This window comes from Chaetodon trifascialis, chromosome 13, assembly GCF_039877785.1.
Source record: "Chaetodon trifascialis isolate fChaTrf1 chromosome 13, fChaTrf1.hap1, whole genome shotgun sequence".
Taxonomy (NCBI): domain Eukaryota; kingdom Metazoa; phylum Chordata; class Actinopteri; order Chaetodontiformes; family Chaetodontidae; genus Chaetodon; species Chaetodon trifascialis.
In genome coordinates, this window is record NC_092068.1 from 23,415,256 (window position 1) to 23,442,339 (window position 27,084).

The window sequence follows — 27,084 nt, forward strand, 5'->3', positions numbered from 1 at the left end:
ACACTGAACATTGTCATCACAAACTGCCAAGGCGCTGAGGCAGCTGAATTAATCACAGCATGGCCTTTCCCTCTTAATAGAGCAGTGATTTTTGTGGTTTCTGGGAACTAGTTTTGGCCTTTGTCAGTATACTGTCAATGTACTGCAGACAAAACAAGACAAACTTTTAATGAGTTACTGTTGAGGGCAAAAATTGGCAGATTCTGCCACCTGTAGGGCAAACAAGGAGTCACAGCCAGCCATTAAAGGAAAGCTTCACTCCTTTTTACAAGACAACTGAAACTAATAAAACATGCATACACACACATAGAGCTACACCAGTCGAAAACAAACATTTAAAAAGGCGAAAGATTAAGCACCTTGTCAGCAGTTTCTTTTAAAATGCCTTCCACTTCCTTTCATATGCAGCTAAAATCGTATCTCTTCACTTTAGCTGTCTGTGACTGCTTACAAAGGCCTGAAACTGTGCGTTATGTTTTCCATTTATGCACACCTGTACTACTTTTAGAATGCTGTATTTTACTTCATTATCTGCATTCTGTGTACTCTATTTTTAATCTTATGTCGCTGCTTTCATTCAGTGGATTTATTTTCTGTTCGCATACATTGTCTTCATTTTAATCCTTATTGTCTAATTTTTACGAGTAATTATTATCACATGGGATTTATCCACCATCTTATTTTAAATTAATATTCTATCGCTACTTTTATGTTCCCTCTATGTCTTCTTAATGTGAAACACTGGGTGTATGTGATTTCTTTGTTGTAAAACACTTTTAACTGCATGTCTTGTATGACAGGCGCCATACAGATGAAGTTTATTACGAGTGTACTGTCCCTTTAAGACTTTCTTCTCTAGCACTTTTGGGCTCTCTCGCTCTCCGTTATTTCAGGAAGTGGTTGAGGTTTTGCCAGTTGCGCAGTACGTTCAAGCCAGTGCAGCACCGCTGGTCGACATTGAGAGACTTTTTTTTATTACATTTGGAGTAAATTATCGTGTAAAATGTCTGGAGGAGGCCGTTTGGAGAACGCAAACCCTGTGATTTTCCAGCGGTCTGGGGAGAGGCTGCTGACAGCGACGGACGAAGATGAAGACGTCCATGACCCCATCGACGACAGAGAAATCTTCGATATCCTGTTTTTGACTTGAGCGAACTGTTTTCTCTATTTCAGACTGTTTTTTTTTATACCTGACAGACATGTGTGTGCTCGTTAAAGTGTATTTTAACTGCTGCTCTGGACACAAGCCGCGTGTCTGTTCCTATAACATTACAGGCTGTTGCATCATCTGTACAAATAACAGTAAATAGTGCAGTTTTGTATAATTCAGGGTCATTTTTACTGTACCGTGTAACTGACAGGCAGGAATATCAAGATAATGAGATTGATTTAAACTGATATAGTTAAATGCTGCCAGTTTAAAAGTCATATTTTATAATATATAGCCTTGCCTTATCTTTGTGTTATGCAGACATCTGCATAACTGCAGATGTCTGCATAACACAATGCAGATGACTGCCTGAGGGAATGTTTAATTAGTGCTTTATTGAAGGCAGGCGTTAGCAGGTTTACATGTGTACCAAACATGCAGACAGTGTTGAGATGTACAATGAAATAAGGGACAAACATGCCTTAACGCACTTTATGCTTTCAGGTTATTTACAGCAGACATGCAGTCACATAACTTGGGCGATGTGATACGATGTTGTCTTAAACTCTTTAACTAAACTTACATCTGATCAGATCCATCAACGACCCCGAGCATCCTCTGTCCCTGGAGGAGCTCAATGTCGTGGAGCAAGTCCGAGTAAAGGTGGGCGCCATTTAAACTTTGTGTCTTTGTGGGTTAAATCAGCTTTGAACTGAGTCACCATTCATCTGCTCAGGGCATCATTCAGTCCCTCGTTGACCTGACTGACAACGTTTGTATTGCTCTTACAAAGTAAGTTATGTTTAATTAAAAAAAGTCGCAATGACTCCAACCTTATACATCACAGGAAGCATTTTTTTACTTGATCTCGCTGTCTGTTATGAAGGTGAAGGTCCTGAAACCATTTACCTCACTGCAAAGACACACTTTTTCCAAGTAAAGCAAAGTTTAACTTTAATCACATTAGAGTGTTGTTTCTTAAGTCCCTGTCTGTCTGTCTGTCTGTCTGTCTGTCTGTCTGTCTGTCTGTCTGTCTGTCTGTCTGTCTGTCTTTATCTCAGGTAAATGATGCAGAGAACACTGTGGATATTGATTTCACACCCACCATCCCCCACTGCAGCATGGCCACGCTCATCGGCCTGTCAATCAAAGTCAAGCTGCTGCGCTCCCTGCCAGACAGGTTCAAAGTACGTGTGTGTGTGCAGACGCACATTTAACATCACCACCTTTGACTGAGTGTTAGTTAGTATGACCAATGACCAATGCTGTGTGTTGTTCTGTTTCCACTCAGATTGATGTCCACATCACTCCCGGGACTCACGCCTCAGAGGAAGCAGGTAAAACCATCACACAGACAGCAGTAGTGACGGGATATTACTCATAATACTGTAGTTGTTGTTGCCATTGTATGTCATGTATGTTTTTGCTTCACTGTGTTTGTGCAGTGAACAAACAGCTGGCAGACAAAGAGCGAGTGGCCGCTGCACTGGAGAACTCCTCTCTGCTGGAGGTGGTCAACCAGTGCCTGTCCACCAGGACCATCTGAGCAGCCAGTCAGCCTTGTCGTCTTCTCCTCTCAGCCACTGAGTATTGCAGCAGAACTCTCTGATCCGACATTCGGCTCTTTGTTCGACAAATGAGATTTGTTTGCCAAGCTCTGTGTCCACCCATCGTTAATCCAGGTGTGAATGGCTGCAAAACAAAGTCCGGATCAGAGTTCACACACACAGCCTGTTTCAGTGTTTCCTGGATGAAAGTACAGGGAAAGCACAATGCTTGAACGTGTCCACCGAAAGAGTGTAATACAAACTGTTACTCATAATGCAGAATAGTTGGGAGAAAGCAGAGAAATTATGCTTGAATTACGGGTCGTCAGTGTGGAAAAACTTGAGAATCTATGCCGGTTATATTATTCAGTGTAATTCCTGTTTTATTAGATTTGTATTGTGACATATGCACTGGAGTATTTTTAGAGTAATATTTGGACTGATAATCTGCAACAATCCTCAGCTGTATATAATATTAATGCTTTGGACTTTTTATTTAAAAAAATGAAATAAAATTCAGTGACGGATGAAGATATGTTTGTTTTTCTTCAGGGATGCAAAAACATTTTATTAGACATTGCACTGTATTGAAACCATTTATGAGTGACTGCTGGAGGCACATTTAGATTGAAAATCTGGAAAATATAACATCTAAATCTAATCATTAAAAGAAAATTTGATGTTCTTTACACAGACAGAATTTTATCTGTTTTTTTTCTCTGGGGAGATTAAAGGAATCCAGTATCCTTGTAAACAAAACAGTTTTCAGTAATCATGAGTATTTTATGAGCAATTCATTTATTGAGAATACCTTTATTGGTCCCCTGGAGGGGAAATTGAGAGAAGACAAAACTTTAGTAACACATTTCAATGGACTGCTCAGTACATGCACACACGACTGAACTTTAGCATCAATGACTGATTCAGCCAACTTGCCACCCAAGATCATTGTAATCATTTAGTCAAGAAAAAAAAATATCGGTTCACTGCTCATGTGGATATTGCAAAAGCAAGCCCGGCTGTCCTCAGCTATCCACAGACTTAACATCTCATTTTAATGTCTGCATTAGTCCAGCAGGAGGCGCCCTTATCATGTCTATGCACATTCAGCGGCAGAGAGATAATGAGAAGTTTCAGTCCATCATATCTGAGGAGGCAATCTGGCAGAACACGCCGGAGCACGGAGTCGTCCAACATGCTTGTCCACCCACTCACACCTCACTGAGCTCACTGTGCAGCAGAGCATTCCTTTAAGTCAACCAGACGAGCTCACTGAGGTCTGAAAAACAAGAAGGAAGGTCAAACTGAACCTGGAGAACCTGGCAGGTTGTGACAAAGTGATGGAAGAAAAATACAAACTGAAGGGCAGTAAAATTAATCTAAAATATCACTGTTAATGCAGTTTACACAGAGAGGTCTCACAATAAATAATGGAAAAAAACTTAATAAAGACATCTGCAAATGCAGACAAATGCACTTATCGTCAGTTGCTTTGGACAAATATAATTAAAAGTTCATGATGAGCTCACAATAAACACACCAGCACACATTTATTGTGCAGCTTTCATTGCAGGAAACAAACACAAAAGGCGGTTATGTAATCCAGCTGTTGACAGTCTTGACTCTGAGTGTCCTGATGGTGTCCAAATGCTGCCTCTCAGTGATTCTGACATAAAATATAAGTTCATTATTTTAAGTTACATTCTAAAAATCTATTAATACATAAAGCTACAAAACAAAAAAATAAATAAATAGACCTTTTAAGACTACTGGTAGCACCAGAGGAGATTATAAAACACTCCTGGGTGCTGCTTAACTCCGCTGAGCCTCCACACTGGTATCACAGACATACACAGTAAATATGTTGGGGGGGATAATTGTTGTTCCTCATACGAGACTAATAAGGATTTTTCTCTTGTTCCACATCTGGAAACATTGCATCACTGCTAAAACCTCGGATCAGAGCCCCAGCCGGCACAGCTGCATTAGCCGAAGCCAGAGCCATGCATATGCAGAGTTTAATCAACCAAAGCGGCCAGCAGAGGAGGAGGAGGAGGAGGAGGAGGAAGAGGAGGGGGAGGAGGAGGAGGAGGAGGAAGGCAGCTGTGGAAAGATAGAGTGCTACAGTCATGTGTGTTTGACCTACTCTTATCTGCTCTGTTTATAATAACAGTATATTTGTCTGGAATGGGAGGTGGCTGTGATTCAGGGCAACAGGGGGCCAAGGGGATCAGAACCAGAACTGGCTTTATTGGTCAAGTATGTGCACATACAAGCAATTTGACTCCAGTTTAAACACTGTAGTAAAGTAAAATTAAGTAGTGCAAAAAATATGAAATAAACAATAAATCCAAATAATGATGGCAATAAAAATATATACAAAGAAATAGATACAGCATTAGCTCTGCAGAGAGGGTCTGAAAATGAAGCTGGGCTGCAGCTGACGCTTATTTTCATTGTCGATTAATCTGCCTATTATTTCCTTGATTAATCGATTGGTTTGGTCTATAAAATGTCAGAAAATGCCGATCACTCCCAAAGCTGGAGATGACGTCCTCAAACGTCTCGTTTTGTCCACAGCGCAGACATATTCAGTTTACAATCAAAGGGGAGGAAAGAAACCAGAAAATATTCACATTTAAGAAGCTGAAATCTGATCATTTTATTTATTTTTATTATTTTAATTTATTTTTTATTTTAAACATTCAACCCAATCAATTGATTATAAAAAAAAATAGTTGGGGATTAATTTAATAGTTGACGACAAATCAATTAATCAATCATAAGGAATAATAATAGCATAAAAAGATATTAAACACACAATAAATTCATTTTATTCGTTTGTTTTAATATTTACACGTCGTTTTAATTAGCTAATTGTTAGCATTTGCTGTGAGCTAGCAAACTGAGCTAACACCATCACCAACTACAGCCATTAATGTATTTTGCTTTCTTTTTTAGTCTCTTTCAGCTGATTCAAATACTCCATGGTGTCCACTGCGGTCAAGCGTCTCCTCTTACTCCTGAAAATTGTCATTTCCTCACAGGATGTTTCCGCGGAGAGGCTGGACTCAACCGAGTGTGTTCAGGGCTCTGGGTGAGGCCCGTTTAGCTGGCCCGCCTGCCCGCCTGCATGCCAGACGGACCTCTGCAGACTTCAGGACGGGCTGCTCACAGATCCTCAACACCAACCTCGGCGCACACGCTCGATGGAAGATCATTAGCCGTGCACGGCGCTTCGTACTTCCACAGGTATGTCCTGCAAACATTGTGTCGAGTTTGGTCTAAGTTTCTGTGCGTGTGCGTGTGTGGAAAAGAGCTTAAGTGAAGCGGAAACCGTGACACCCGAGTTCGGTTTACAAGCAGAAAGAAGTTGGCATCTTCCAGAAAGCAGCTGGGACTGATTCCAGCAGTGATGGCGAATGAGGAGAGGCGAGCTGAGGGCTTGAGCCGCTGAAGGCGCATTTAGTCGGTTTCAAACGTCTTGCACGCTAGTGCGCGGCTCTGGCACGGGTTCGGGCGACAGGCCAAGGTTTGTCCTTTCTTCCACCCACAAATGATGTTCAGTGTGAGTTTGTATTAGCAGTTTTTCCTCGAGAAGTCTCCGTTTGCGGAGACTGTTGCGTGCTGAGAGGATGGAGCTCGTCGCGTAGAGTCCAGCTGAGCGTCAGGCTGCAGAGGGCAGAGGGGAGCTGGGCAGTGGTCGCACATATTTGGGTTTTATTTCCAGAGAGCTTTGGAGGAAGTAGGAGCCACTGGTGAGTGCACACACACACACACACACACACACACACACACACACACACACACACACACACACACACACACACACACACACACACACACAATAAAAATGCCATTGACTCTTCAGAGGGACACATCATGCACAGTGTTGAGTGGCATAAAGTCAGAGGAAGGAAAACGAATTTGTGTGTGTGCGCGCGTGTGTGTCCTCAACCTGTTTGCCATTTGACCCTAAGCTGTCCCTCTCCACGCACCAACACAGACACACACTTTCAGGCTGAGCTGGCTCTGTAAACATTTAGTTTATGGAGATCTGCTTGTTTTGAGTGAAGGAATCCAGAGTTGTCGATACGACAGTAACCTGACGGGAATAATGAGTCAGCTTTGCTCTCTCTCACAGCTCAGAGGCCGTCCACTCACCTTCGTACGTAGCAGCTGAGCACATACTGTCGCTGGTTTGTCTCCTGATTTATTTATGATATTGCGCAGAAGTGCATCTCTTACTTGTTTCGAATACGCGTCCTTTTGCTGAAAGGGTGCCGTGTAGGTTCCAGATACGGGAGACGCAATCATGCTGCAATAAGGATCATTATATAAATCAGAATGTGTTTTTCCTGATCTCCTGTTTCTCACAATATGGCAAACAGAGTAACCTCATGTAACAATGTAGCTCTCATTGAGAATGCAATACTGTTTTCCTGCTATTAAGTGTAATTTTGTCTGATTTTATTACAGTTTGATTGTGGTGTGATCATACTATCAAGATAATATTACACTCAAAGTTCAACAACTCTAATATTAACTTATTGTCTGATAATATGATGGGAAGTGAATATTTCAGCTGTAATCACGATGACTCAGACGCAGCGACACCGGTTGATTCTGAGTGTTTGGCAGTCATGTGGACTGAAGAATATTGACACGCAGGGGTGTGACTGCATTGACATTTGTGTGAAGTGTTGCAGGACAGTCTCACTGTTTGCTGCCGGTGTTGTTTCTGGATTAGTGTCACATGTGCAAATTTGGTTTTTCGATTAAAAAGATTTATTCATTTCAAATGAACAAACATGTTATTTGTCTTAGCTGGAGCCGGATCCTCCTCAGGAGGTCTCACTCAGCCTTTGTTTAAGCAACAGCCGCGATAATATGCAGGTTTTATTGCCTCCAGTGTTTGACCTGAGAGCGGTTTAAAGCTCTGACACAGTGCTGACTGAGGTGTGCTCGCCTCGATCGGCACTTCATACCCAGCCGTGGCTGCCGCTCTTCACACTGTTTCTCCAAATGTGGATTTTCAGGGTTTGCATTGGCCTAAACCTTGTCTCAGTCTGCTGAAGTCCATTTAGAAACCTACGGGTTGCATCACTGATGCTGTGTCAGTGTTTCTCTGCAGCAGGTAGTGAGAGACTTATTTCATATCAACAGCAATTTCAGTTTTTAAGACATCCTTCAAAGGCGATGCTACATTATTGAACACACAGATTAAACTAATCTCTTATGCGATGACTGGAAGCACTTTCTTCTGACATCAGATGATAGTGATGATGATGCTACTCGCAGCTGGTTTTTCAGGTTTGGGTCAGTCAGGCGCTTCTTCACAAGTTCTCCTTTTGAGTGAAGTTTCAGCTTCTTGGCTGTTAGCTCACCACAAACCCTGCCTGTATACCACCGTCTCGTCGTCGTCGTCAGAATGTGGTCTGTGAAAGCTGCTTGTTGGACACCCAAACTCCATTGAAGAGCATGAACTTTATCCAGGAGCGTTTGTCCTCACAGCTCATCCAGTTCAGCATGTTTGTAGCCGTAATCTCTCGAGATCAACCTTTTTCATCACTGTGAGCTCGTCTTACAAACCTTAGACTTCAATAAGAAACTCATTTTGTCCATGTCTCTCGGGAAAACGTGACTATTTTTGTTTTCTTGACTGTCGAAATGATGCGTATCATCATGAAACGTAATGCTATGTGTGTGTTGTGTTCAGGGACCTTGAGTTTGAGTTGAGCTCAAAGTTCTTTTAGAGGAATTGGATGTGACAATCAGGAACCTACACTATCTATAGACACGTGTGTGTGTGTGCGTGCGTGCGTGCGTGCGTGCGTGCGTGCGTGCGTGCGTGCGTGCGTGCGTGCGTGCGTGCGTGCGTGCGTGCGTGTGTGTGTATTAATATTTTGGACTGAGCTGGTTCCGCTGCTGGCTGTCCCCCAGCAGCCACTCTGCACACTCTGCTCAGTAATTCTTGGATTTTTTCAGTTTCTTTTAATGTTTCATAAAGAACGTGTTGCAGTCATTGCTCAGCAGAGAGGAGCCTTGTTTACGTGCTCGTGTTGCCTCTGGTTGTGTTCTCATTCATGTGCTTTGTCCCAGAATGGGTTGTAGATCGTCGTAGCTCTGAGTTCTTGGCATTCCTCTGCAGCGCAGAGGGACAGCGTTGGGCTGAGTGAAGCTCGTCCATTTATTCAGGCTAATCGTGTCCACCCTCGAGCTTGACTCAGAGGTGTTTTAAAGGGCCTCTCATCATTTCCTAGCATGCACTCAGAGATGAACAGATACGACGTGAAAAGAATAGCAACACTGTGGAGCGCGTCTGCAGCCAGAGGACAGCATGTGCATTTGTTTAGCGTGTGGGGGTAGTAGTAGAAACAAAATGTGAGACTGTGGTCTCTGTTTGTGCTCAGCGCTGCTTCCTGTGTAAAGCATGTGATCCTGGCATCTCGCTGTCCATCCAGCACTGAAACCCATGACCTCACCTCGTGTGCTGTGAGTGCTACAGGTCACAGTCGTCACCAGCAGCACGAGCAAGTTATAATTTAACCACAGAAGAAGTGTGTGGTTAAGTAAACTCGAGAGTCATAAAAATACTGTTTGTTTTTGATGTACGTTGCTGCTGCTGAGGGGCTGTTGCTCAGTAACATCAGCTCGTTTCAGTCATTTTGTTCCACCTGGAATGGAACCTTGTGGAATGCCCCAAAAACACCTGTTTGGATGATTCCACAGGTAAACGGGTTGATTGGTGACAGGTGATCTTATCATGATTGGGTATGAATCCTGGAAATGCTCAGTCGTCCACCACTTTGTGAACACATGACTGGATAAAGGATGCTACTACATGGTAAACACAGTTTGTTTGGAAATGATTGCATTTCTGTTTTTGGATATGTTTCACACTTGGCATTTGGATTAAACTTGTTGCATGTTTGAGTTCGTTTCAACTCAGCCGAAGCAGTCGAATGACATTTTGTGGCGTCTCTGCTCGGCCTACGAGTATATGAGTCATGTGGTGTGATGTGTGATCACAAAGCATCTAAAGTGACTGACTAGCCTGCAGGCGAGCTGCACTAATGTTCATGTGACTGTGACATACAGGATGGGGGGCATCTCAATTCCCTTCTGTCCCGTCTTCCTTCTCCTTTCGTAGTCGTTTAGTCCACTGGGTCTAATGACTGTTCGCCCTTCGGCTCTGTGTTGATGAGGAGGACCACCACGTACCAGACTCTGTGGTCAAACTGTTGAACCAGAGGACATTACTTCACAGCGTGTTGAGGCGCAGGGACTCTGCAGGGCTGGTGCTGATGTCATTGGGTAACAAAGTGTGATTTGGAAAATGTTGAGACAAGCCGGCTCCTGTTGCCACACCAGGCTGTAGCTTTGAAATTGCTGAAGTTGTGGAAAGACTAAGAGGAGATGAAATGATAATATTATGGTTCAGAATGTACGAGGTACATTACAAAGATAGCATTTAACGTATGTTGAGTGAGACGTTTTTTCCCTTTGCCACAATATTGTTATCTCATTGGAGAAATAGTTTGATGTTTTAGGAAATGTCCTTGGTGGAGAGTCAAATGAGAAGATCAACACCACTTTCATGTCTGTCAAAGTATGAAGCTACAGCCAGCAGCAAGTTAGCTTAGCTTAGCACAATGACTGGAAACCACAGGCTGTATAAAACATGGACGTCGTCTCCGTGACGTCACCCAGAGGTTTCTGAAGAGCCATCGCCATCTTTCACCATCATCACCAAACTCCCAGCTAATCCAGAAATGGGCAAAGAGGTGGAGCTGAGGCAGGCCGAATGAAGCCTGGTGGCTGAAACCTAATGGCTAGCTGTCACTCACAAAAATTGTGCCCATAATTCTGGATAAGTTTAAGCCTTAATATAATTTACACCTTATACGGTTGTCTTGAACGGGGAAATTAGTTGGAGACCAAAACTGTTTTTTGTATGAGGCTGTAAACATGTTTAAAGTTAGGCGATTTAATATGGGGATCTATGGGGATTGACTGGCTTTTGGAGCCAGCCTCAAGTGGCCATTTGTGGAACTGCAGTTTTTGGCGCTTTGGTTTTCAGCTTGTGGGTTTCTGCTTGATACATAACGAGGAAAACGCTAGCGTGGCTCTATCGTAAGGCAACAATATCCACCCATAAAGACCTCTAAAGCTCATTAATTAACAAAATGTGTTTCCAGACAAAAACCACAGTGTAAGAATGACAGTCGGAGACACGACAGCGAAGACTCGTATTTCCCAAAATGTCGCATTGTTCCTTTTTAAAGCTGACTGGTTAAGTGGTATTCAGTTAAATGTGACTCACAAATGTTCATTAGTTGCACTGCTGCTGTCACAAAACACTGCAAGATGATGTAATGTGGTAAGGCGATATGAGACGCCGTGACAGCACAGGCCAAGAAAAGAAGGTGAATTCAGCAAAAAGCAAAAAGAGTCACAGACACTGCCGTCATCTCTGCGTCCACAATGTCAAAATACACAGACACTATGATGCTGAATATAATGCCTCTTAGCACACAGCATTATATCGTAACGTAAGGACTTTCTGTAGCTTTGTATTCTTGTTCTGTTTTTCTCAATAATGAGGTACCGGATTAAAGAAACACTTTTGTTTTGACGTGTTTTGAGGGCATCTGGAGTCTCAGTCATTTCATCAGTCTCAGTTCCAGTGCCTGCGGAGCTTGAAAAGGCTCTTGTCGCTTTACTTGTGGAGTCCCTTTAAGTTACTGGTGCGCATTTGTTTTGTGTCAAGGCTTGGTGCTGATTCCACAGCGTGAGCATTTTTTTCTTAGGGCATTAGCCAATTGCCATGGCCTCTGTGGGGAACACTGGCCTTTTTTATGGTTAACTGAAGCACCAGCAGACACATTTTTCCCCTCACTGGTGAGGAAAAACAGCTGAGTCCAGGGGAGAAAGCCAAGGTGTCTCTTTAAGACTCAGCTCAGGCGCTGTCGTTGGCTGGAAAGAGGAGACAAGAGGGAGAGTATTGAAGTGCAGCCGATGGTGGGTTGGCAGGCCGCCCTTGACTGTGTTGCGAGGCAGGAAGTGTGACACTGAGAGCACAGGAAGTGGCTGCTGAGGAGCTATGCTAACGCTTCGTCCAGCAGCTTTAAGGCCTGGGATCAATTCACTCTCTGTTAAATAGAAGCTGGTCTTCATTTTCTGACAGTAAAACGCAGGGCACGGCTCTCCTTTTAAAGGTTTCTTTTTCTTCACGCTTGTGGTGTTTTAATGCCTTTTCATGTCTCATATATTTCAGAACACATTCTGAAGGAAGCGCCCCAAAAAACAGGTTTATTTTTCATTCAGTGGCAAAGAAGTAACAGAGGAAATCAAAGACATTTGTGGAGTAACAGCAGCTTTTGCTTCAGTGGTTGTCCTCCCTTCTTGTCTCCTCTTCGTCCTCTCCTTCTGTTTTAGCTGCTGCTTCTTCTTCATCCTCTACTTCTCCATTGCGGTCGTCAGTATTTTCACACGCACTGAAAAAAAGTGTAACCAAGCTGGTCACCTTTTCTCACACTGACTGTGTGAACAGTTCACAGAGGAGTGAAAAATCACTCGTCTATGTGCTGTGATGTCTCAACCTCTTGACATCATGACTGTCCTTTCTTCCTCCTCCCAGGATACAAGAAGGAAGTACAGCGTGTAACCAATCATCAATCACCACCTCAGACGTCACTGACTTCTGAGTGGATGATGGATTTTCACACTGTGGTCCTGTGATGCAAGAAGTGCCTTGATTTATCCGATGTTTCGCAAAAACACCTTGTTTTGTGGAAGCAGAAATTTGACATGAGAAGACGCTTTGGACATGCAGTTTTCATCATATGTGACAATGCTGGTGCATGACTGCGTTTAAGTCTAAAGAATAAAGTGTAATATCTCATTTTAATGCATTTTTTTCAAACTTTGCAACTAGTTGTTGTGTGATTTTGTGCATTTGTCACCGAGTAGACCAGTTTGTGTCAGAAAGAAAGCCTAAACATGGTGGATTCGTATTTTTGTTATCACCAGTGGGACCCCAGCACCCCTCCCCCAGGTGCGGAACTGAAAAAGAGGAAGTGGCGTGTGCCATATATATGGTTTGTGTGTGTTGAAGCGGGACTTCCTCTGAATGAGACGTCAGTTTAGAGGAAGAGGAATCAAGAACTTCTACTTGGTGCAGAGTGGGTTTTTTTTTTGTTTTTTTTTTAAGATTTCTACATGCTGCTGATGTTCTGCTTTTCTTTTCTGATTACAGCTGAATGTGGCTGCTGTTCACATTTTGCACTTCTTTGAGGAATGAACTAAGGTGCTTCTTCTACTGTCTTCTGAACGTGCTGCTGATTCTTCTATGGACACAGATTGAGTAAGTAGACGCTGACCTTTTCTTTCCACTGACGGCTTTTCACCATTTTGTGAAAAAATGGTTTCTGAAGGGGCGTCTTCTGGTGACAAAAGTCGAAATGAAAGCTTAAACCAGTCTCCAGTCCACTGACCTATTTTCACAGCTGCGTTTTGCCTGATGTGATGTAGTTATGAAGGAATTATGTGTCAAAAAGACTGCTGATGTGTCTTGTAGCAGTTTATAAAAAGGCTGTCTTTAAAGCCAGCTGAATTTGTTTTGTGTGTCTGAAGCTGAAACGATCAGGCGATTAATCATTTAGTCGATTTAACTGTTTTATTGATTAAGTCCTTTTTCCATCAAACATGCAGTTAGTTTGTTTAGATGCTAGCCGACATGACAGACGTTTGGTTTTGCCCATGAACTGCGACACTTTACTCTCTTATTTTACTCTCTTTGCGTCTTTGTTTAAGTTTGATCTTAAAAACTTTGTTACGATTGTTGCAGTGTTACAGTTGCGCCAGTCGGCTATTCCAGAGGATTATGGGTATCTGTGGTCATTGTGATGTGGACTCGTGTCTCTAATGAACTTTACTGCCATCTACTGGATGTAAGGTGCATGGCATTTATTCCGCTCTATCTTGCGATGTTAATCAAAGTGAAAAATAATTTGCTCGGTGATTCGGATCCGCTCCAAATGTTATTGAGTTCCTCCTTCGCCAATGCTACACCCTCCCACCAAGTTTCACGAAAATGGCTCTGTAGTTTTTCTCAAATCCTGTTGACACCAAACAAACCGGACCAAAAACATAAACTTGTTGGAGGTGATGATGATGTGGTTTTTGCTGGGGTCTTTACCAAACAGGCACGTTCCCTCACGTCTGATCATGTCAGCGTCTCTGGACGCTGCACTAATAATGGTGTGTTTTACCTTCATCGAAAAATTGCAATTGGATATTGTGATTTTGATAATATTTCGATTAACTGTTCAGCCCTGCTCTGAGTTTAGTCTCTAAGGTGAGTTCTGAGACTATTTCTTTGTGGAAGCAGTAAGAGTAGAGGGTCCTTTATGGTATGTGTGATGGCTTTGTGTTATGTTGTGTATTTAAGCTGATTAGCGTAATGCGGATACATACAGCGTTTTAATGCCATGATTTGGCTTGACACAGTGTTATACAGTCAAGATCAGAGGTGCTTAATATGCAGATGAATAGAGGGCTTTATTGGTGTCAGTTTAGCCTTTCTGGCGTGTTAGCTAAGATCTGTTGAGAGTAGGACTAAACGAGAAACAACGATGAGATTTGAACGATTTCAGTAAGTAAAGGAGATTTCTTTGTTGTGCTCTTTGTAGAAAGTGTTGTGTGCCATTGAAAAACAGTGAAGGTGTTTCAGCTGCAGGTTTCTCAATGATGTGCTCAGCCAGGTCTGGACGTGCGATCACTTCCAGAAGCATCTGCGTAACAAATGTGTGCAGGAATCCCTTCTAGTCTGCTGAAACGTCAACGTCCATATTTAAACGTACCAAGTCACATCTGGTTACACGTATGTCAGCGGAGGAAACGCACACACACACACACACACACACACACACACACACACACACACACACACACAGAAACCGTTGAAAAGAAACCCAGTCAGTCAGTCAGTCAAACACACAGGGGCCTGACTGCAGATGGTCCTTTGTGCACGTTTCCCTCACCAGATGAATTCAGCACTAATTTCTTTATTTGAAGAATGTTGAAGAGGTAAAATTAACCTGCTGAGTCGAAGTCTGAAACAACAGCAATAGAACCACATCTGTGTGTGTGTGTGTGTGTGTGTGTGTGTGTGTGTGTGTGTGTGTGTGTGTGTGTGTGTGTGTGTGTGTGTGTGTGTGTGAGAGAGAGAGAGAGAGAGAGAGAGAGAGAGAGAGAGAGAGAGAGAGAGAGAGAGAGAGAGAGAGAGAGAGAGAGAGAGAGAGAGAGAGAGAGAGAGAGAGAGAGAGAGAGAGAGAGAGAGAGAGAGAGAGAGAGAGAGAGAGAGAGAGAGAGAGAGAGAGAGAACACACCACAGGATGTTAGCTTAGCCACTCAGCACTGTTCCCGCTCAGCTGACACATTTATTACTACCCTGAGTTACGTGTTCGAATCCACTCGGATTTTGAGCTTTTTGATGACCAGCAGCACTATGACTTGTCAAGTCTTAGTCTTAAGTCTAAGTGAGAGTAAAGTAAGAGCTGTGTGAGAGTTGAGTCCGAGGTGATGGGAGGTGTCCACTTAATGATACAGCCCCTCCAGCCAGCACCACCCCTCTGAAAACCACGTTTCTGCATTGAACTGCAGGCTATTCTAAAGAAAATGACTTGGAGTACACTGAAGCTTCCACTGCTGATTGGGTCTGAACGATTATTATTATTATTATTATTATTATTATTATTATAGCTGTGATCTTTGTCTTGTATGTACTTAAGGATGTGCTCAACATCGTGATGGGCGATGTTTGGGGAAGAGCTTTAATACTCCTGAGTTAAACATTTCTGCCATGTTGAGAGTATACTGTGTGTGTGTGTGTGTGTGTGTGTGTGTGTGTGTGTGTGTGTGTGTGTGTGTGTGTGTGTGTGTGTGTGTGTGTGTGTGTGTGTGTGTGTGTGTGTGTGTGTGTGTGTGTGTGTGTGTGCAGTAACTCTAATGAGGTGGAGGAGCACAGGAGGTTCAGTGGCAGGATGAAGAAGCCTTTTTATGGCCATTTGTAAACTGAAACATATGTGAGCTTTCGTGTGTGTGTGTGTGTGTGTGTGTGTGTGTGTGTGTGTGTTCTTCAAAGGATCCACGCCCAGGAATCCCTCATATTCCCTCTCTCCCTCTCTCTCTCTCTCTCTCTCTCTCTCTCTCTCTCTCTGTCTGCTCTCTCTCTCTCTCTCTCTCTCTGTCTCTCTCTCTCTCTCTCTCTCTCTGTCTCTCTCTCTCTCTCTCTCTCTCTCTCTCTCTCTCTCTCTCTCTCTCTCTCTCTCTCTCTCTGTCTCTGTCTCTCTCTCTCCTCTCTCTCTCTCTCTCTCTCTCTCTCTCTCTCTGTCTCTGTCTCTCTCTGTCTCTGTCTCTCTCTCTCTCTCTCTCTCTCTCTCTGTCTCTCTCTCTCTCTCTCTGTCTCTCTCTCTCTCTCTGTCAAAGGAGCCATTGTGAATGCTTTGCTAATATTAGGCTCTATGTGTGTGTGGGGCGATTTTAAATTTCGCAGGCCTGTTTCCGAGGGCGGAAGTCGACGTCTGTCTTCCTTCGCTCAGAGCTGCTTCAGTATCATCAGCTCTATCTGACAGTCCATCGTTAGTGGACACAGTTTGCTTGTTTATTCCTTACATCTCGGTGCATTTTGAAGAACATTGTACAAATTGTCTTCCTCCCTTGCAACACATAAGAAGCTCGACCTCATTGACACTCGTCTCCCTGCCTGATTTCTGCTGCTACATCTGCAGCTCTGTCAGTGTCATTTCATCACTGCTGCAGGAAATGAGTTGACGTGTTAGTCTCTACATCCTGATCAAAGCTGCAAAAGCCGTTAAAGCGACTAAAGTAAGACCCATTCAGGCTCGGCTCCCTCCGGATGATCAGCCCGGCCGGTAAGTAACGTCAGCGTCGTCTGCTTAAAGTTAGAAACTCGGCACATTTTGAATTCGGTAGCCTCAGCACAGAGCGGCAGAGGTGCATTTCCCTGTCACACAGGGTTCAGTGTGTTCTGGTGGGGGTGGAAATGTTCGCACAGTGGAAACACGCACAGGTGCATCTGGCTTTAAATCATACAGCGCAGCTTCGACGGGCAGCAGGCGGGCGTGACATTTTCCTGTTCAGCTGAAGTTAGTTTTATTTAGCCAAAACATAAAGCAACCATGATTGTTTCATTTACCTTCTTTTTTTTTATTCTATGGGTCATCTGTAGCGTGTGTGACAGACATCATTCGACAGCTTGAGGTGAAAATGTGTACGTGACGCTTAGTGTGAATGGTTTGTGCCACATGCAGTCAAGTTTCAGCTTATATTCTGTGAGGCTTCAGGATATATTCGTGGAATTTAGAGAGAAGAAGCCAAACGAGAGGCCGCCCTCTCTCGGAAGAAGAGAAATTAAACATTATGTCATGAAAAAGAAACAAAAATCCACAGTGCAGTGTGTCAGCATTTTAGAAAGTTAACATGTCAAATGTAAAGTCTCTCAAATCTGACTTTTAATCAGAGGATCACAAGATTTTTGTGATCTTTCCATTGACTCCAGAATCTTCTTTAAGTTGTTTTCCGCCTCAGTGTCGGCACATGTCTGCATTTGGACTGTCCATGTCCTGTTTCTTGGCTCTCACTCGGCGTTCAGCCTTTCTGTGTGTTTGAAGGTCTTTATTGGGAATTTAGTGATGAACTGTCAACTCGTATTAATCGCTATTTTGATAATTGAATTATCATTTTGAGTATTTTTCTTAAGGAGATAAAAGTTTCCTCCAGCTTCTTAAATGTGTTTTTTTTCTAGTTTCTTTACTTTTTTATGACAGTGAGCTGAATGTCTTTGTGTTGTGATAAAAACATTTGAGGACATCATCTTGGCCTTTGGGAAACATTGATGGACATTTTTTTCACCAGCCACCAGCCCTGATCTTTAACAAGACCTTAACTGATCCACGAGTGATCATGCAGGAGGTTCAGCATTAGGTTTAGGTCAGTATGTGTTAATATGGTCGCATATCAGTCTGTGTAGGCCACAGCTCATTTTTATTATTTATTAGGTTATTTGTTGTTTTAATAGCAAACATTTGTGCAACAGCAAAGTTCTTGGTTTTAAAAAACTAACAGGAATTACAGCTAAAGCATAAACATTTTAAATGCACCAGCAAATTGGTGGAGAATTAAAATTCCAGCGTAAAACATCTGCATCAAGTGAGAGCATGTAAACATGAAATCACACTAAGCCTGATGAACTGAATCACAGGTGAGAAAACTTTGAAAACCAACAGCAAACAAAATTCTTTGTAAATGTTCAGTGCAAATAGGCACATAGTCATAAATGTAGAATTGAATCGAATAGATCGGCCTCATTGTCACCCGATCCAGCTATTTGTCAGTAATGGACCAGTGTTCAAAATCCGCATTGGATCAGTGGATCAGTGGATCAGTGGATCTGTGGATGCGAGGACGAATGTCTGGATGGTTCAAACAGATGAAGAGCAGCAGGAAAAAGGCAGCGAGAGGTGATGCACGCTTTAAAGAGAGGAAGGAGGAGAATGTCAGAATGATGCGAAGCTGAGGCGTAGAGGTATCATCATCCTGGCAACCGGAAAGCTGCGGTGCTGGAGCCGCGTGGTGACTTCCTGTTTGTCAGCAGCATACAGGAAGTAAGAGGCCCCTGGAGGACAGTCTGACTGTGTGTGTGTGACCTAAGAACTTAAGATGAAGTGAGAGGCCGAGCTGCGTGAGTATTTGTGTGCGGGGGGTGATCTCAGTGTTAGCTCTTTGATAAAGGAGCTTAAATTAATGCCATAGAACTGGTACTATGGGGCTGAAGTGTCGCTCGTGTCCAAATGTCAGTGAGTGTGTTTTAGTGGTAAGCATGGCGTCATTGACATGACAAATGCATCTTTGCCAGCTGCAGTAGTCGCAAATTAACGTTTGTTTGGTGCCTTCAAAGCTTTCAATCTAAGCCCTTTTATAGACAATGGATTATAGAGAAGCACTGAAATATGTCCTCTGAATTCTCGTGTTTTGATGTGTTTACCAGAGCGTACAGTTTAAATGGGGAAGTGCTGTGTCTTCTTATGTCAGTAATGGAGTTTGGCAGTTTGACATGCATGTTGACGGCTTTTGGGGCTGCTAAATGCAGGTTGTGTTTTTACTTTTTATAATCAGTAGTTTTATATGCAGGTGGTTTAATTATGTTTCGCACCTGCAGTGCTGAAAAGTCTCACCTCCACATCTTTTTTCAGTATTTCAAACTCACTGTGCTGCATACAGACAGCTCCAGTGTAAAGTCATATATTCTAAGCAAATAGCAAATGCCATTCATAAAGATAGAAGATGAATGAGGATCATTCTGCTTGCTGCAGCTGTGGTTTGACATTTTTGTGCTTCATGTTTCATGTTGCACTTCTGGCCAGGCAGGCGTCCGTGATGTGTCCGCGGTCGTGTTTTTATCTGCTGTGTTCACTCACTCGTACTCGTATGTGTCATTAAAGTCACAGTTAAGTTGCAGAATGAATTTTGAGCACAAGTGCACTAAAAGCAGGCTGAAATGAATGTTGCATTGTAATGACAGTGTCAGTAGTGCGAGTAAGCTGAATCTGATGTCTGTACGATGGGACGTTCTGAATTCACTCCACCTCGAACGCTCCCTGTTTCAAATCCCTCCCATTTTTCAATAAAAGTTGATCAACGTGGATCATCATATTTTCTCCAAAGTGATTCTCAAAGTCGTCACCAAGGCGCATTTAAGGAAGTGAAATTAAGTACTGTACCCACTGCTTATTGTGGACTTTGACTTTGTATTTCCAGAGACGTTCACGTTTGTCCCAGCACTGTCCGACGTTAGCGTCGGACGAGCTGCAGCTGAAGGCATGTGAGCGGTGGCCTCAGCAAACTTCCCATCTGTACTGTAGATGGAAAGATGAAAAGGGGACACGCTGGAACGGTCTCAAGAATGTACAACACTGCTAAAAATGCCCTGCAATGCCAGTGTTTCATCTGTTGGTTCATGTATTTTATTAAGTGCGTGTCATCTGTCGTCCAGGGTTTGGCGTCCAGTACAAATAGAGTGAAGCTGAGAGAGGAAGATGCCAGTCCCGCCTCCCCCGCCACCCCCAGGGCCTCCCCCTCCTCCCACCTTTGCTTTGGTAAGTCATTTTATGTGTCTGTCTTTCTGTCCAGTGAGATCTCTGAACCCTCTTGAACCTGCTCAGCATGGATTTAATACACAAAGATTGATAAAGTCATGAATTGTTTTGCTTCTTTCTGGGTGTTTTGCAGCTTTGCTTTGTCTCAGTGACTTTAAATGACCTTTGTGTTTGTGTTTCAGGCCAACACAGAGAAGCCAAATCTAAACCGTACAGAGCAGCATGGAAGGACCGCTCTGTTGTCCGACATTTGTAAAGGAGCCAGATTAAAGAAAACTGTTACCAATGACCGCAGTGGACCCTTACTGGACAGTAAGTCAAGACCCCCGTATGTCTATTTGTACTGACTCTGGAGAGTAAAGGACTCCTGGACCCTCATGCAGACCCACACATCTCTGTGCAACAGTGCAGTAATGCAGAGTGTGTTATTTACAGTATCCATGATTGTTTATCCTTTCAGAACCCAAAGGAGGTGGTGGTGGAGGAGGTGGCGGTGGTGGAGGGGGAGGAGGGGGAGGAGGTGGTGGAGGAGGCGGAGGAGGTTTTGGTGGTGGTGCTCCTGGTGGTTTAGGAGGCCTGTTTGCAGGAGGGATGCCAAAACTGAGGTCTGCAGCAAACAGAGAGTCCAACGGTAAAATCAATCAATCAATCAATAAATGAATAGAATTTGGTTCATTAGTGACTCTAAAACTCCTCGTAGGTGTGAGTGTGATTGCGAATGGATGCCTCTCTGTGTGATTGACTGGCGATAATGAACAACACAGAAAACACTGCACCCAGTAACGCCTGTTCTCTCCTCCAGACTCAGGACCCAGCCGAGGGCCCGTGCTGCCCCCAGGAGGCCGCTCTTGTGGGCCCACCCCCTTTGGTGGAGGTGGAGGCCCGCCTAAACTCCCAGGAGCACCGGCTGGCATCCGTGGCAACGTCCCTGATCTTCCCAAGGGCCGGCCCAATCTCTCCTCCAGACAAGACACTCCAGGAGGCCCCCCTCCTCCCGTGCCAAGCACACCTCGCCCACACCAGAACTTCCAGTCTCGTGGGGGCCCGCCTCCACCATCGTTCCCTGGAGGACCCAGGCCCAGCCCGGCTTCTGCGTCTACACCTCCTAGTCTTCCGCCAGGGAGGCACGGGCCACTCCCTCCGCCACCAGGAGGCTCCTCAGCTGGATCAAGACCAGGATTCTCTGCGCCTCCTCATCCACCCCCAAGCAACAGCCGACCTTCCCTTCCTCCCACTCCTGGAGGGAGGCCTCCGCTTCCTGACGACCGACCCCCGCCACCACCAGCTCCTGTGGGAGGTCATCGGCCATCCATGCCCCGCGACGTGCCTCCTCCTCCTCCCTCTGTCAACTCCAAACCTTCTTCCTCTGTCTCCTCGTCTTCTGCCTCGCGGTCCTCAGCCGGCGGCGGTCCGCCCCCACTGCCGCCAGGCCGACCGGGACCTCCGCCTGTCCCACCCACCCCGGCTGGAGGAGACGACCACAGCACCCCTCGTCTGCCCCAAAGGAACACCTCTCTCAACTGGTATTGGCGACGTTTTGACTATCTTTGTCAGTTTATTCTTCACAGTGAAGCTTTCTGCTGTGAGATCTGCTTAACTGCGTGTTCGGTGTTGATTTTTTACCCACACTTATCGTGCAGTTGACACACAGATTAAACTTCTGTTTCTCTTTCCTCAGCCACGCCCCAGCTCCGCCTCACGGTCGGTCAGGACCTCTCCCTCCTCCACCAAACGAGAGGCCGCCCTCTCTCGGAAGGAACCAATCCTCAATACGCACAGGTGAGCAGCCTTGATTGATTAATTAAATGTAAACAATATAAAATACTAAATCGCGTCACTTCAGCTAACATGTCAATTTTTACTTCTGCCTCCACAGGGCCTCTTCCTCCACCTCCTCCCTCAGGGCGGAGCCTTGGTGGGGGCAGCATAAGGTCATCAGCAGCTCCTTCTCCCATTGGTCGGCCAGGCCCGGAGCCCCCTCGTGGTGGACCTGGCGGGAGACCTCCCCTCCCTCCGGACAGGCCGGGGACAGGAGGTGCCCCTCCACCGCCGCCTCCCATGGGTAACGGCTTGATGAACTCTCACCACAACCAGATACAGGGTGAGTAAATCCCTGAAGGTGCTGGTTTGTTTGAAACTTGAGAGCAGAGAGAGTAAAAGCCAGTGGAGAGCAAGGAGGAGTGAGGAGGAGGAGGACGATGCAGAAGTATACGCACACAGGAAAATAATAAACTCGTCCTTTAACAAAGCAGAAGTCTGATGCGTCGACGTGTGGCAGTGACAGCTTTGCAGGCAGTTAAACTGTGCGCCTCGCAGAGGATTGACTGCTTCTCACAGACTGTCCTCTGCAGAAGAAACGTGTTTGCCCTGTGTTGTTTTTACCACATGAGTTCCAGCGAGTTCAGCTATGGCAGAGAAACCCACTGACCTCCCGTTTGTGTTGTTTTTATCCCGTTGAACCAAAGGAGTGAGTTTGATTTGGAAGGCAAGCGGGGACGAGAAGTGACAGGAGCTCCCAGATGTCCTGCTCCGGAACAGTCCGACGGTCTTTAATCACATTTCCTCAGGTCGTGATACTCTGCGACTACGCTGTGCCTTTGAGCAGATTTTAGACACAAATACTCCCGTAGTGCTGGGTGGAAACTCGACTTTGGCTCACCAAAACTTAAAAACCAACAAAATAAAAAACCCAGATGAGCAGTTAGTAAACCAAACACAGAAAGAGTCACAACTCTTCATGTTAATGTCTGTGGCTTAAATCCAGGCAGTCACTTTGTGCAGTTAAGAGCATTGATGGCGCTTCAGACGAAGGACTTCTTAAATACTCATGTAGTTGCCAAAGGGACTCAATAGCGCCTCCTGGAGATCAAATGCACAAACTGTCTGAAGAGAGAGTTCACCATGTATGCCAGAATAAAATATAGCTTGATAAATTATTGCATTTTTCTTAATGCTGAAATAATGTTAAGATTTATAGTTTTATTGCACAAGAAACTTTTTGTTCACAGGAATTTTGGTGAATGAGATAAGCCTTCTCATAAATTTGGAACTGATGTTGAATTGGCACAAAAATCAGAAAAACAGTTGTTTCCCAACTTTATTTACTCTCTTGGAATGAGTTGTGACCGACCTCCGTTTCTCTCCACTGACAGATGAGTGGGAGTGTCGATTCAATTTCCATCCTGTGTCGGACTTTCCTCCACCTGAGCCCTACGTGCCCTTCCAGAAGACCTACCCCAGCAAGATCGCCAAGACTGAGGGCAGAGGTCGGTTTGACACACACATACACACACAAAACTGAGATCACATAACTCTAAAATGTTTTTTAGGAGCTTTCACATTTGCTATTTTGATGCAATCCAGTTTCCATAAAACTGAATTTTGTCAACCAGTAAAAGAACCACTAAAAACACACTTTTACCTTCATTACCTTATCATTTGAAATTGTTAAAAAATTAAGAGTTGCCCAAAAGTGGACTGCAAGAGACAAGTGAGAGACAAAGTAATTAAAACAGACAGTACTCACTACTCTCTACCTCTACGCCACCTGGTGGATGAAAGTCATTCAGGTAAATACTAACTCCTCCGTGCCTTCGCTTCTTTCCAGGTACTGGTAAAAAGGAGAGAGGAGCTCCTCCACTTCCTCCTATACCCAGGTGAAGAAGAGGTGGCAGTGAACACAACACCTGGAGCTACTTTCTCTGTTTCCATACCTGTCTCTCCCTCTGTCTGCTGCGCTCATTGTGCTTTTACCTGCGGCATGCAGTTCATTTACGGACTGCAACGTGAAAATGGACCTACAGTATGGTTGACCAAGTAAAAAGACAGACTCACAACGTGGAGCTCACATCCTGTGCCTCTGAAGCAGCAGAATGGCTGCGTTCAAAGACCAAAGCCTGTTTAAACTCCGGTACACTGTGTTCACATAAAAAGAACACCTCTTTAAGCACAATGTGTTATTTTCAGGTGTGCAGCCGTGCTGTAGCTGGAAGGTGCTTTTCAGTGTTTCTTTGACCTGGTTGCTGTCAGACAGCGATCACTTACAAACAGCAGCATTTTCATGAGCTTTGATCCATCAGCTAACTCTTTCATCCTTCGCTTACAGTGGTTGATAGATGCCATAAACTGCTTGCAAGATATTATATTTTACCAACCAGCTACAGTTTTAGAAAAGAAAGCAGACTCTCACTTAAATAAACCAGCATTTGGCAGGAAGCACATGTGACTTTCCCAGCATGTTGACATCAGGCAAAGCTAAATCTGCATCTTACGGCAAATAATTATGACCATTGGAGTCCCAGGGCTTACAATGCAACCAGTCAAGTGTGTCGACAAGCTGTTTCTCCTTTTGTACCATCGCTTCATCTTCTTCTGTTCAGGATTGTAATTTTCAGGCTGCTTGAATGAGTTAAGGGAATTAGCCTTTTGTGCCTTAAATTGCGTACTTGCGATAATTCAGCGGGATCGGGTCGCCTCTGCTGATGTAAATGTTAAAACAGAAGCAATACAGCCTCCCCATTGCCTCCAGATTATTTTAGCATAGCAAAGTGTCTGAAGTACGACGTCAACACATCGACAGACACGGAACCAAACTAAGAATGACCACGGCGTCCCGCAGCCGCTGCAGAAGACATCAGGGGAAATGCGGGTGTTTCATTTGCCAAAGCCACATGTGCCTTCACAGTATGTTTGTCTACACCTGCGTGTTTCTGTTGGAACCACTGAACGGTACTTTACGTTTGTTAAATGTGATGTGAGCGTGCATTTAATGCTTAAGGTGGAGCTGTTTTAAAGGACGTTGTATGGTGTTCCGGCAGCATTGGTTTACAATAGAACTCTTATTTTGCTGTTTTGTTGAAAGCTGCCTTGACTTATTAGGAAGGACCTGTGTATGTATCTGTATGGCTTAATCAAGTGGTATTGAAGGACTGTTATTTTAAGTTATGTGTCTGAACTGTGCAGTATTATGTTTTTTGCTTCACCCAGCACTGCTTTGAATTGTCTTTTGTATACGGGATGTATTATTATCATGTGTTGCTCAAAGAAGCGTTTTCTTAAAGACAATCATACGGAAGTAAACCTCTTCACATCAATAAATAAAATGCTTTAAGATGCTTTATGTGCTCTACATGGGCTGAAATGTGCTTTCATTGGACTGTACGCTTTAAATAAGTTGATTTTAATGCACAAAGGACGATCGTTTGATCACAGACAAGGACAGCAACGCAACATAACGTCAGCATCCAGGTGGACTGATATGTATTATCAGATAAACAACATGCATCACTTAAATTGTTTGTGCAATAAAACTGGACAATATGTCGGTACGACAGTGTGTCATGATACAAGGCATTGAGATTTTGACAATTATGTAAAAGCACAATAAAGCTTAAATGCTGTCTTGCCTGTGGTTAATTATGATCCCAAACATATTGTGACAGTATTGCTAACCCACAAACTGAAGAAAATCCAAATATCAATGTTTGCTTGTGGACCAGTTAAATTAGATACAGTGTGTTTGGTGGAGCTGCAGCTCATTGATATTTGAATATTCCATTTCATTTCGTTTGTTCAGTTCATTAAGTTGAAGTCAAACATTGGAAATCATGGACTTCAGGGAGGATTGCGGTGTCAGTATTCACATGCTAATCTTTTAAAAACTCCAGACCTTCACTGTGGAAGTTTGCTGTTTAATACATTGGTGTCAAGTTAACAGCAATTAGAAATGTTCATTCTTTGATCTGTCAGTGTGTGATGGTTTGACAGCAGAAAGGAAGCGGTGCACTCTCTGGCTCCAAATGCATTTCTTTTATTCAGATGATGTTCCAGCCCTCAGGTCCTCTTCAAGATCCACAGTCATGTTAGAGGCACTGAGACCTGTTTAACTGGTTTGTTGAGCAGGGCTCACTCTAGTAACACGTCTGATGGTGGTTAGATAATCATGTTCGAGTGAAAATCATCATCAAGAGGGCCTCAAGCGGTCTTTTTAAGAACAATACAGTGACAGGAGCTACAGCCAATCACATAACTTCAAACATAAATGACAAAAAGACTGCGTCTGATTCATGTTTTTTCATCTGATAGTTCTTCTATGTTGAGCATTGAGTTTTCAGAGCTCTACTCATCTTTCCAACATATGACATACCACAGAGGTAAATGATAAAAGTGATTTAAAGTGACATTAAATCATTCCTTTTAATGGGATCTCCTGACCTGTGTGAGGGTGATTCAAACTGTTAAAATCAACCACCACAGGAGCGGTTCCCTCAGGAATAAAAGGCAAAAGCAGCTTGAAGTCAGACTTTCCCTGCAGACCTAAAACTGAAGGTTGTTAATCTACAGCATGGCACAGAAAGGGATGAGTGCTTCCAGAAAACTAGACTGACCAATGTTTGCATGCCCAAAAGCAAAATTCAAACACAGAGGTTTTGGATTTTATGTGATTGTTGGAAGACAAGGGAGCGCTGTGATGGCCGAGTGGTTAAGGCGTTGGACTCGAAATCCGATGGGGTTTCCCCGCGCAGGTTCAAATCCTGCTCACAGCGTACTTTCCTCACATCTTAATGGTGATTAATTAATAGTTCTGAATTTAGAACTGCTGAACACTGACAGCAAAGGAAACTCATGCTCTTCTTGAGTAGAGAAAGTTCCTTCCTATCTATGTGATGCTATGCTGTGACTGTGAGGAGAGACAACAGTAGCTTTTAGGACTTTATTATAGGCAGCTCAACAAGGACGAAAGGAAGTACTTCCACGTTCTTGATGAAGATGATAGATCCCTTAAGGTTTCTGTAGCAGACACAGGGTTGTTGAGGATGGTGATGGTGGACAGTGTTGAGGGACTTCTCCTGAAGCCCAGTCATCTTCACAGTTCTGAGCGTGTTCAGCTCCAGGTTGTTCTGACTGCACCACAGGACCAGCTGTTTGACCTCCCACCTGTATGCAGACTTGCCACTGTCTCAAATGAGGCTGATCACTGTTGTATCATCTGCAAAGTTCAGGGGTTTAACAGGGGTAGGAGAGGAGCTGGGGGCAGAGCATGCATCCCTGCACGGCTCCAGTGCTAATGGTTCAGATGCTGGATGTGATTTTCCCCAGCCTCACCTTCTGCTTCCTGTCTGTCAGGAAGTTTGTTATCCACTGACAGGTGGAGGCTGGCACAGGGAGCCTGGTGAGTTATGGGTGGAGGATTTTCAAGACTATG

At 44.1% G+C, this 27,084-nt stretch overlaps 2 protein-coding genes and 1 non-coding gene across 6 annotated transcripts in view; all 3 read left to right on the forward strand.

Moving 5' to 3' along the window:
• The first annotated feature begins 886 nt into the window (after positions 1 to 886).
• ciao2b (cytosolic iron-sulfur assembly component 2B) overlaps positions 887 to 27,084 on the forward strand; it is a 28,640-nt gene continuing 2,442 nt past the window's right edge. The window contains exons 1-5 of one of the 2 annotated variants that reach the window (XM_070977657.1): positions 887 to 1,130; positions 1,734 to 1,813; positions 2,212 to 2,337; positions 2,442 to 2,487; positions 2,596 to 3,226. In XM_070977657.1, the coding sequence (XP_070833758.1) occupies positions 1,004 to 1,130; positions 1,734 to 1,813; positions 2,212 to 2,337; positions 2,442 to 2,487; positions 2,596 to 2,696 (480 nt within the window). In that variant the 5' untranslated portion in view covers positions 887 to 1,003 and the 3' untranslated portion in view covers positions 2,697 to 3,226. Of the gene's footprint in view, positions 1,131 to 1,733; positions 1,814 to 2,211; positions 2,338 to 2,441; positions 2,488 to 2,595; positions 3,227 to 27,084 lie in introns of those variants that run through there. The other variant, XR_011602996.1, reaches the window with a different exon arrangement.
• wipf1b (WAS/WASL interacting protein family, member 1b) lies at positions 5,838 to 25,274 on the forward strand. 3 transcript variants are annotated; one of them, XM_070978381.1, is made up of 10 exons: positions 5,838 to 5,949; positions 12,959 to 13,066; positions 19,778 to 19,880; positions 20,063 to 20,192; positions 20,341 to 20,511; positions 20,683 to 21,403; positions 21,559 to 21,659; positions 21,757 to 21,981; positions 23,033 to 23,146; positions 23,488 to 25,274. In XM_070978381.1, the coding sequence occupies exons 3-10, from the start codon at positions 19,821 to 19,823 to the stop codon at positions 23,538 to 23,540; spliced, it is 1,575 nt and encodes a 524-aa protein (XP_070834482.1). In that variant the 5' UTR covers positions 5,838 to 5,949; positions 12,959 to 13,066; positions 19,778 to 19,820; the 3' UTR covers positions 23,541 to 25,274. The 3 variants fall into 3 exon arrangements, with proteins under 3 accessions (XP_070834482.1, XP_070834481.1, XP_070834483.1); XM_070978380.1 differs by lacking the exon at positions 5,838 to 5,949 and having other exon boundaries at positions 12,823 to 13,066; XM_070978382.1 differs by lacking the exons at positions 5,838 to 5,949; positions 12,959 to 13,066 and adding an exon at positions 16,620 to 16,637.
• Positions 26,344 to 26,425, forward strand: trnas-cga (transfer RNA serine (anticodon CGA)). The gene has a single exon. It is a non-coding gene; the product is annotated as a tRNA-Ser (tRNA).

Bases quoted from the DNA above. Each gene is read 5' to 3' on its own strand.
- wipf1b (XM_070978381.1), top strand. From the start codon at position 19,821: ATGCCAGTCCCGCCTCCCCCGCCACCCCCAGGGCCTCCCCCTCCTCCC. The intron at 20,512-20,682 runs GTAAAATCAATC...TCTCTCCTCCAG, and splicing joins AGCAAACAGAGAGTCCAACG to ACTCAGGACCCAGCCGAGGG. The intron at 21,404-21,558 runs GTATTGGCGACG...CTCTTTCCTCAG, and splicing joins AGGAACACCTCTCTCAACTG to CCACGCCCCAGCTCCGCCTC.